The sequence below is a fragment of the Amblyraja radiata genome, unplaced genomic scaffold (genome assembly GCF_010909765.2).
Source record: "Amblyraja radiata isolate CabotCenter1 unplaced genomic scaffold, sAmbRad1.1.pri scaffold_1229_ctg1, whole genome shotgun sequence".
Taxonomy (NCBI): domain Eukaryota; kingdom Metazoa; phylum Chordata; class Chondrichthyes; order Rajiformes; family Rajidae; genus Amblyraja; species Amblyraja radiata.
The window spans coordinates 1-10,959 of record NW_022630412.1 but is presented as its reverse complement, the minus strand read 5'-3'; the positions used below and the strand labels follow the sequence as shown (position 1 = coordinate 10,959).

General features: G+C 46.2%; 1 protein-coding gene across 1 annotated transcript; it reads right to left on the bottom strand.

Moving 5' to 3' along the window:
* Positions 1-259: 259 nt before the first annotated feature.
* On the bottom strand, positions 260-10,953 carry LOC116969801 (homeobox protein Meis1-like; the record flags this gene model as incomplete). Its single annotated transcript, XM_033016581.1, has 5 exons — positions 10,521-10,953; positions 9,048-9,265; positions 4,198-4,339; positions 1,123-1,173; positions 260-365 (listed from the first exon to the last, which is right to left on the bottom strand). Coding segments are annotated over exons 1-5 (529 nt in total), but the record flags the coding sequence as incomplete, so codon positions are not given.
* Between the last annotated feature and the right edge of the window lie 6 nt (positions 10,954-10,959).

The following is a 10,959-nucleotide window of genomic DNA, read 5'->3' as shown; positions in this document are numbered from 1 at the left end:
CACTCTCTTTTACACACGCACGCCCAGGGCATCAACGTGCTTATTCTCTGCCACACACACACAGCCTCAGAGCATAAACCCGTGCTCACACTTCAGCTCTCACGCATATGAGCCTGCACACTCCTGCCCATCCAATGTACACCCACCCTCACACACTCTCTCCCTCCTTCACTCGTTCTCTCCCCCCCCCCACTCACTCTCTCTTCCACTCTACCTCTCTCTCACACACACACACACACACACACACACACACACACACACACACAGGGGAACACCAACAGGACACCCTCCACCTTACAGCGCAGCACCCTTACCTTTTCTAACTCCAGCAGATGAAACCTCAGCACCTGTATTGCCTGAATCATCTACAAGAAGAAAGAGAGGCTCGATTAATGCAGGTACACAACCAAAGGAACAACATATCCCTCTGTGAGAATTAGAAACATAGAAAACAGGTGCAGGAGTAGGCCATTCGGCCCTTCGAGCCAGCACCACCATTCAATATGATCATGGCTGATCATCCCCAATCAGTACCCCGTTCCTGCCTTCTCCCCATATCCCTTGATTCCGTTAGCCCTAAGAGCTCTATCTAACTCTCTCTTGAAAACAACCAGTGAATTGGTCTCAACTGCCTTCTGTGGCAGATAATTCCACAGATTCACAACTATCTGGGTGAAAAAGTTTTTCCTCACCTCAGCCCTAAATTCCCTACCCCTTATTCGTAAACTGTGTGTGACCCCTGGTTCTGGACTCCCCCGACATCGGGAACATTGTTCCTGAAACTAGCCTGTCCAATCCCTTAAGAATATGTTTCTATAAATTCCCCCTCTCTCATCCTTCAAAATTCCAGTGAATACAAGCCCAGTCGATCCATTCTTTCATCATTGGTGGCCTTCCCACACTAAGATCGGGATATTTCACATGCCTTATTTGTACAAACACAATTCAGAGCAGTAACTGAACCATGGAAAGCCCAACCCTCTCGCTAATATCGCGTTGTAAGTTTGACAATGCGGTTTTTTTGCCCAGTTCTACAAGGCTTTTTAGCCGAGACAGGACGCTGCAAACGCCAGACACGCCCGTGCTCTCTCATCACTAAAGAGGACGAAAACTGTTAATTACCAAATTATCCAGCTCGGGGTTGGAAGAGAATAGTGGTTTTTCTGTTCGGATCTAAGAAAGAAGAGAATTTGAGAGTGTTTTAGTATCAACAGCTTGAGAACGGTGAACGTTCAAATATGTCCCAAATCGCAATTAAATGTCTAAAGGCGGCGCTGCGGAATTTCCTAAGGTTTTTTTTACACCTGGGGTGGGATGCGAATGATTGTACACCCAGGGGTAACGTAACACTGTCTCAGACACGCTCCCTCTCTCTCACACACACAGTTTTTACACAAGCGCGCCGTTTAAACAGCGCGTAAATTTACAGAACCAGCGCAGCTAAGTACCATCTACACACACACACACACACACACACACACACACACACACACACACACACACACACACACACACAGATAGATAAACGCGCAAATCCCCGCTGGCGGCGATCACACACACAGTTACACATTTAGATTCAATCATTTAAGATTATAAAACGAAGTAGGTTTGTACACATGCTTACAGGTGGATACAAACATGTCCCATACCAGATTCAAGGAGTAATGACACAAAAAATAACATGGGTGCATAATGCGCGCACACAATATTTACACGGCGTTCACACACGGACACACACACACACACACGGACACACACACACACACACGGACACACGCACACACACACGGACGGACACACACACACGGACACACACACACACACACGGACACACACACACACACACACACGGACACACACACACACACACACGGACACACACGGACACACACACACACACACGGACGGACACACACACACACACGGACACACACACACACACGGACACACACGGACACACACACACACACACACACGGACGGACACACACACACACGGACACACACACACGGACGGACACACACACACACACACACACACGGACACACACACACACACACGGACGGACACACACACACACGGACACACACACACACACACACGGACACACACACACACACACACACGGACACACACACACACACACACACGGACGGACACACACACACACACACACACACACACGGACACGCACGCACACACGGACGGACACACGGACACACACACACGGACACGGACACACACACGGACACACACACGGACACGCATACACAAGCTCCTAACACCACTTTGTACACATTTGCACAATTACGAACTGCATTGTTTACGCACAGCCTGGGCACACACTCACACACTCACTCACACACACACACACACACACACACACACACACACACACACTCACACTCACACACACACACACACACACACACACACACACACACTCACACACACACACACACACACTCACTCACGCACATGCAGGTAATACTAATTTGTACATATTTGCACTATTACGAACTGCACTGTTTACACAAACAGTCTGTACACACACATACGCACAAACACACACACGTGCGCGCAAAAACACACACAACACACACACACGCACACACACACACACATTCAGTCGCGATACTGATTTGTACATATTTACACTATTACCAGCTCCGTTGTTCACACACACACCGCCTGTATACACCACACAACCGCGATATTAATTTGTACATATTTTGCACTATTACGAACTGTACTGTTTACACACACGCGCAAACAATCGTTGTACTAATTTGCACACATTTACACAATTGCGAGCTGCACTGTTTACGCGCACAGCCAACACACACAACGCGCACATCCAATCATAATACTAATGGGTAGATATTTACACACTTACGACTTGCATGATGTATACATACAATAGCACACACACACTCTGGGCTCCACTCGCTCCCCCCTCCAATCCTCGCGGGTCGCTGCCTCTACGCCGACCCCGGCCAGCGGTGCCAAGAATCCCCGGGATCAGGCATTGACTAGCGGGCTCTATTCCCCCTTCCACCCGGGGAAGCGGGGGCTGCCTTTCCCATCGCAGTGTGTGTGACGCCGGGCGAAAACCCAACGCGCAATCAATCCTCTCCAACAATATGAAATTAAATCCATTTCAATCTGATTTCTATTCGAAATGTGATGCTTATATTAGCGCTGATTGTTATTAAATTAATGGCTGAATGAGAAATATACAAGTGGCGCTGGAAATAATCGGATGAATTTCACACCCATATTGATAATCTTAGGCTGTCGCGGCCTAATTACCCGGGCCATTATAATTATGGAAGCGATTTTTAAAAATACCCCGATCCTTGTCTATGTATCTACAGCGCGCTGGCAAACATATTTTAAGAAGGAACTGCTGGAAAATCGAAGGAAGACAACAATGCTGGAGAAACTCAGCGGGTGAGGCAGCATCTATGGAGCGAAGGAAATAGGCGACGTTTCGGGCCGAAACCCTTCTTCAGACTTCAATCCATAGATGCTGCCTCACCCGCTGAGTTTCTCCAGCATTTTTGTTTACACCCGATGTGTAGCTATTTTGTGTCTGAATAAGTGACCTGAACATATTTAATAAATTCATCTCAATATAATATAGATCTATCCATATTTCACACCCTCTCTCTCTCCCTCTCTCCCTCTCGCCCTCTCTCTCACTCTCTCTCCCTCTCGCCCTCTCTGTCCCTCTCTCGCCCTCTCCCTCTCTCTCGCCCTCTCTCCCCCCCTCTCTCTCTCACACACACACGCACACATACACACACACGCACACATACACATACACACACTAAAACACACACACACACACAAACACACACACACTAACACTAACACACTAAAACACACACACACACACTAACACACACACTAACACACACACACACACACTAACATACACACATACACTAACACGCACACACACAAACACACACGCACACATACACACACACACTAACACGCACACACACAAACACACACGCACACTAACACTAACACACACTAACACACACACGCCGTAATTTACATTCGATTCACAACGGGTGACCTGTAATGTCACTTCGCCCACACTTTATAGTCTCAATCCTTCCACTTTCTCTCAATTCCAAAATTACTTTAATTTTATTTATAAGGTTGCCCTTCCTCGCTGCGAACCTGTTTAGCGAACACGGCGATGTCTTCGTTGAAGGAATCGGAAGAGCAGACGTCTCCGCCGGCCACGCCACAATCCCGGGGTGTGCATGTCGCCAGCTCGCACTTCTCGAAGACGAGAGCGAGGAGAGGGAATAATGGGTGCCTGTGTGTGGGGGATTATTTGGGGGGTGATAGGAGGTGGGAGAGAGATATGGAGTGTGGGGAGAAAGGAGCAACAAAATAGACAAGGATTATTAAAGGGAATGCCCCACAACTAACATTTAAACTCTTACAGACACATCAACCTGACCCGTTCCACCACAAGCCAACTCATGCCATGCCTTAACATAGAAACATTTAAAAAAAGGTGCAGGAGTAGGCCATTCGGCCCTTCCAGCCTGCACCGCCATTCAATATGATCACGGCTGATCATCCCCAATCAGTACCCCGTTCCTGCCTTCTCCCCATATCCCTTGATTCCGTTAGCCCGAAGAGCTAAATCTCTTTAGAAAACCTCCAGTGAATTGGCCTCCACTGCCTTCTGTGGCAGAGAATTCCACAGATTCACAACTCTCTGGGTGAAAACAGTTTTTCCTAATCTCAGACCTAAATGGCCGACCCCTTATTCGTAAACTGTGTGACCCCTGGTTCTGGACTCCCCCAACATTTTTCCTGCATCAAACCTGTCCAATCCATGTTTAAATTAAACTCTCTCTTGAAAACATCCTAGTTTGCCCCATATATCTCGATATTGTTACCTAGGCCTCCAGAAAATGTCGGCGGCTTCTAAAAACAAATCGTGGGCCGGGGAACAGAATGAAGTAAGATGACATGATACATTTAAAAAAATTATAATGAAAGAGGGTTTGAAACATTGGGGAAATTAATATTGTCCATGTTATATCTAATTTAGAATCAATGGGCGGGTAGTTCTATCTGACCGTAATATGAATGAACAAGGGGAACAAACTTAAATTAAATTAATCCTTTGAATTAGGATTTAATCTTTGCGTTTTATCGGACATGGATAATTTGGAGTGGCGCTCAGTCTAAAAACAACTGCATAATGAAGTCGCTACAAGTCAATGCCACTAATGCGGGACAAATAGGTGGGAGATTAAATGTAAATAATCAACAAAAAATATATAAATAGTCTGGAAAAGACATAATATTTTCACACGACTTCAGACAGACTGGCGCTTTACGCTGTGTATAACGCGCTAATTGTTACATATTCACAACAATTCAGTCAGAATTCTTCTGACAGTAGCTGTGTGGAATGAGCTTCCAGTTGAAGTGGTGGAGGCAGGTTCGATTTTATCATTTAAAAATGAATTGGATAGTTATATGGACGGGAAAGGAATGGAGGGTTATGGTGTGAGTGCAGGTAGATGGGGCTAGGGGAGAATAAGTGTTCGGCACGGACTAGAAGGGCCGAGATGGCCTGTTTCCGTGCTGTAATTATTATATGGTTAATAGTGTGTGCTTGATACATTTGGAGTTATATATGGTTCGGGTCCCGCCGTTCTTTGTAGATTGTGCCCCGAATTCTGTAAATTAGCAACTCCTGGAGGTGGTACACCCGAGAATGACAGCGACCCAGTTGTATTCTGCACCCTCGCTCGATTTTAAGTATTAAAGAACTTTCGCTGGACACGTTTATACCAGGAAGCGTTTAAACTCGGGCCGGCTTGTCTGCTGAGCAAATAAATTATCTGAGTTTAAGACCACTCGACTCCCACCCTATTAGCCACTTTCCAGCAGAAAAAAAAAATGCTTATTGGAAACAAAATCTTCAAATGATATTTCAACTCGGTGAACCAAAACCAAAAATGCAACTGAGCGCCGGTCAGTACTCACCGGGCGCTCAAAGTAAAACGGCCGATTTTTTGGCACGTTTTACGCGATTAACAAACAGCTTAACCACAACCCCTTTTTACACCCAGTCTGTGGGAAGGAACGACAGATGCTGGTTTAAACCGAAGATAGATACAAAAAGCTGGAGTAACTCAGCGGGTCGTTACTCCAGCGTTTTGTGTCTATCTTCCCTTTTACACCCGGGGTTGGTTTAAAGCGTAAAGTAAGGGGAATGGGCCACATAGGCGTGAAAAGATTTGCAGATTCCCCGCTCACAAAACCGCAGGAACCCCGCAAAACAACCCGCAAAACGACGACTGTTTAAACGGGAGACGCGATTCAGCGTTAGCGCTTCGAGTAAGGGCCCCATCGAGTGAAATCCTTGCTCCATTTACACGTAGCCTTGGTGAAGGAGCGGGGGAAACGCAACGACTCTGTTTAAAATACTGAAGGGTGTAAAACGGTGAGAAGGGGGCACAGTGTCCCATGGATAACTGCCCTGAATTTTGTCGAAAAAACACAAATTAAATCTCTCGGATGGGGGTCAAATTGGGAACCAGCGCGTAATATATAAAGTTGAAGCTTGAAACTGCTGCGCGGTTTGAAGTTCAACCGAGTGTGTGTGTGTGTGTGTGTGTGTGTGTGTGTGTGTGTGTGTGTGTGTGTGTCTGTGTGTGTGTGTGTGTGTGTGTGTGTGTGTGTGTGTGTGTACATGTGTGTGTGTGTGTGTGTGTCTATGTGTGTGTGTGTATGTACATGTGTGTGTGTACATGTGTGTGTGTACATGTGTGTGTGTGTGTACACGTGTGTGTGTGTGTGTGTACGTGTGTGTGTACATGTGTGTGTGTGTACATGTGTGTGTGCGTGTACGTGTGTGTGTGCTTGCGTGTGTGTGCATGTGCGTGTGCGTGTGTGTGTGTGTGGGTCTATGTGTGTGTGTGTGTGTGTGTGTGTGTGTGTGTGTGTGTGTGTGTGTGTGTGTGTGTGTGTGTGTGTGTAGATAGACACAAAATGCTGGAGTAACTCAGCGGGACAGGCAGCATCTCTGGAGAGAAGGAATGGGTGACGTTTCGGGTCGAGACCCTTCTTCAGACTGTCTGTGTGTTTGAGTCTCTGTGTGTGGCTCTGTGTGTGTCTGTGTGTGTGTCTGTGTGTGTGTCTGTGTGTGTGTCTGTGTGTGTGTCTGTGTGTCTGTGTGTGTCTGTGTGTTTGAGTCTCTCTGTGTGTCTCTGTGTGTCTGTGTGTGTGTGCGTATGTATCTCTGTGTGTGTCTGTGTGTGTAGACACCTCAAGACGTATCCCGGACCCTGCCGCCCCTGCTTAAACGCCCCCATCCCGACCCCCTTTTGCACCGGTGGAACTAGACTGTGTCGCGTCAGACAAGAGTGGCTGAAATACAAACTGCTCTGGTTATATCTTCCAAAATCTGTTTCTCTCCCCTATACTAATCACCTCGGGCTTCCCACCAACACAACTATTTTAAACCAACCCGCTTTAGTCCCGACTAACAGCGACATTGCACTATTACCCCTCGATACATTAAACATTTGACCCAATTGTGACCGGGATTTTGTTACAGAGGGCGATTCGGTTTAACGTCTCTTGTGCCTTAAGGAAAAAAATAATGGGCGAAATCAAAGTGACCTCAGTTTTAATTTACAGGAGCCGTTAAGGATAGCTGCTGCAGAGTTAAAATAAAATCGTTCTAGTGTCATGAGACGGGGACTTGGAGCCTAGAGTGGGAGCGGCTGTACAGCCTATTTCATTCGCTCCATAGATGCTGCTGCACCCGCTGAGTTTCTCCAGCATTTTTGTGCACAGTTTGATGAGACGTTCTTCTCGCTCAATCTCACCTCGTCTAAAGGGGGTAAATAGAGCGGTTTCTAGACCTCAAAGGTAGAATTGAAAGGCGAAGAATACTCCCCCCCCCCCCCCCCCCCCCCCCGCCCATTCTCCTTCCAATGGATTAACCTCTAAATGTTGAAAGTGCTCGGTGTAAATGGTGTACATTTAACTAATATTGGGCTTTCTGGTGAACAGTTGGGTCAGTCGTGAGATCCATCTCCACCCAGACTCGCCCCTACTCTTTCTCCGAACCCCCCTTCTCTCTTCTCCCCCCCCCCCCCCCCCCCATCGCCCTAGCTACCCATTCAATGCACTTTTGTACGGTTGGGGATATATTGGGACCACTGTTCTGTCGTGCAGGGGGGACCCTATTTGAGTGGAACAGATGCGGCAGACACACACACAGACACAGATACAGACACAGACACAGACACACACTGACAGATACACACACACAGACACAGACACACACAGACACACACACACAGATACATACACACACAGACACACGCAGACAGATACAGACACACGCAGACAGAGACAGATACACACACACACAGACACAGACACAGAGACAGACACAGCCACAGACACAGACACACATAGATACAGAAACACACTGACACAGACACACACACACATAGATACACACAGACACGCACGCAGACACACACACACACACAGATACAGAAACACACACACACACACACACACACACACACACACACACACACACACACACACATTCCCAATACCCGCTCGTGACAATAACCTAGGCTCTCCGCCCTAATACAACACAATACAACCTCCGAATAAACCCCCAGAAAATCTAAATTTCCTCTCATCGCGAACCTCAATAGTTGGAAACTTTCTGGGTCTTTTACTAACTTGGAACTTGTGTGTGTTTTTAAAATATTACTTTCTCTCGCCTTAACCCTATATACAACGTTATCTTCTCTTTACTCGGCGGCCGCTTGTTCTACACACATTCTCGGCACCGTTTCGTCCTAACCCTGGTTTAACAAACCACCCCTGTGATATTTCATCTCCACCCTTCTCTCCCTTCCCAATTGCAGTTCCTGTTTTATCTCTCATTTTTAGTTTTAATCAACCCCGTGCTCTCTTTATTTCTGTTATATGAAATCCCTGCGAAGTTTGGAGTCCCTTACCCGTAGATTGCATCCTTCTCCCGCTTGAGTGTGTCGTTGATGCTGTTACCGAGGCTTGATGGCAACGTCGCCCGGTGAGCGGTCCCTGCCGGCGGGTAGTGTTGTGCGTGGATGCCGGGGCCGTGACCCAAGTGATGTGCCAGGTTGCGGGATGTGTGTGTGTCTCCATAACTGGGCATAGGCACCCCATCCATCCCATAGTGGGACAGCTCATCATACTGTGGAGCAAGAGAAGGAGTGAGAGAGTGAGAGAGAGAAAATAAATAAATATTTTTCAGCACGAGAAATTTCAGATCCATTTTTACACACACAAAACAAAACACACACACACACAGTGATTCGCACTCAGCATTTGAGCCACCCTTAAGACAATACACTTAAATGAACAGGGTGCAAAAGTCCCGCAAAACACACTCTAACTGTACGAGCACATTTTGACGAGCCCCTGTCCCACTAAGTGACTCCAACATTTCGTCTCTATCTAGACTTAATACCCCAACTAACACACACACACACACACACACACACACACACACACAGAGAACTTGGGCCGCTTTAAAATAAACGTAACCTTGCCATATCTTACACCCACCCCACTTGAAAAATAAATCAGTTTTCACTGTTCTATTCTGTAAAAAAACCAACCGTGTATTAATTTCCTCGGAACGCGTTCAAAATGACCAAAAATCACAATCTAAACATTGCCAAAACAAACAAACAATTAACCTAAACATTGGGTTTAAATCACCATAAACAGGCTATTAACTTAAAGTACCATTAAGTCGACGTTGTAAAATATAAGCAAACCACTCCTGGGCCAGCTTTACAGTGGGCACGGGCAGTTAGTTATATATTGCTGGGTTTAAGATACAAATATAGATAATATGCATATTTTTTAAACAATATATTTTTTAAAAATAGACTGTGAATTTAAGTCCCAAAATAGCACCAAGGAACAGTGATTTTAATGAAGTCTAATCGCACTTTTTCTCAAATTAGCAGATTGCACCGTAGATTTGTGCAGTGTTGGCTATCTGTCTACCTATATAAAAAAAATACTTTCATTAAAAAAAAATATGCATTACATTAAAAGAAAAAAGATTTAAAATAAGCCGGGCAGTCGGCGAGCCCACAATATGATCACAAAATAAACACACACACACACACAAGAGAGAGCATGCAATACAATGATACAAACACTGCCCGTCATAACATTTCTCCAAAAACAAGAATGCTGTGTCTAGGATTATTTTTCTTTTTAAAATAACAGACAGATAAATAATAACAAGAGACTGGAGCCCACACACACACACACACACACACACACACACAGAGAGAGATACACACACACACAGACTCTCACACACACACACCGGGCCTTGCTGCCTCTCCACGCCGGCCAGCGGGACGGCACAGACGGCTTGAGTGTTCACACACGGCCGGGGGAGAGCGGCTTCCCGCTCCTATACCTACCCTTTGTGCCATCAACCAGCGTGCTTTAAGATAGTCTTGGATTTTGTTAGTCCACCCTTTAATGTAACACACTGCCGTTGTGTTTTTTTTTTGCAGACAGAAATCTTCGATGTAGATTACAAGCTTATTTCACACAAATTGCAGGATATTTGTGATATATTTCGCTCTCTCTCCCCCCCCCTATCCCCCTCTCTCTCTGGCTTGTATATAAATATATATCTATCTACATCTATGTCTATATTCAGTGGGGGCTCCTCTTTTTTTGTGTGGAATAAAACATAGACAGGAGGGGTGATCCCAAAACGGCTACAGCGAGACGAAGCGGAGGAGCGGGCCGTTAGGAAAAGCATGGAGATGTGCGCGTCTCCCAGCTCCCAGCTTGTGCGCGGCAACGCTGCCCATCACCAGCCCCGCTGTCACTTTCCAGATGAATGATGAT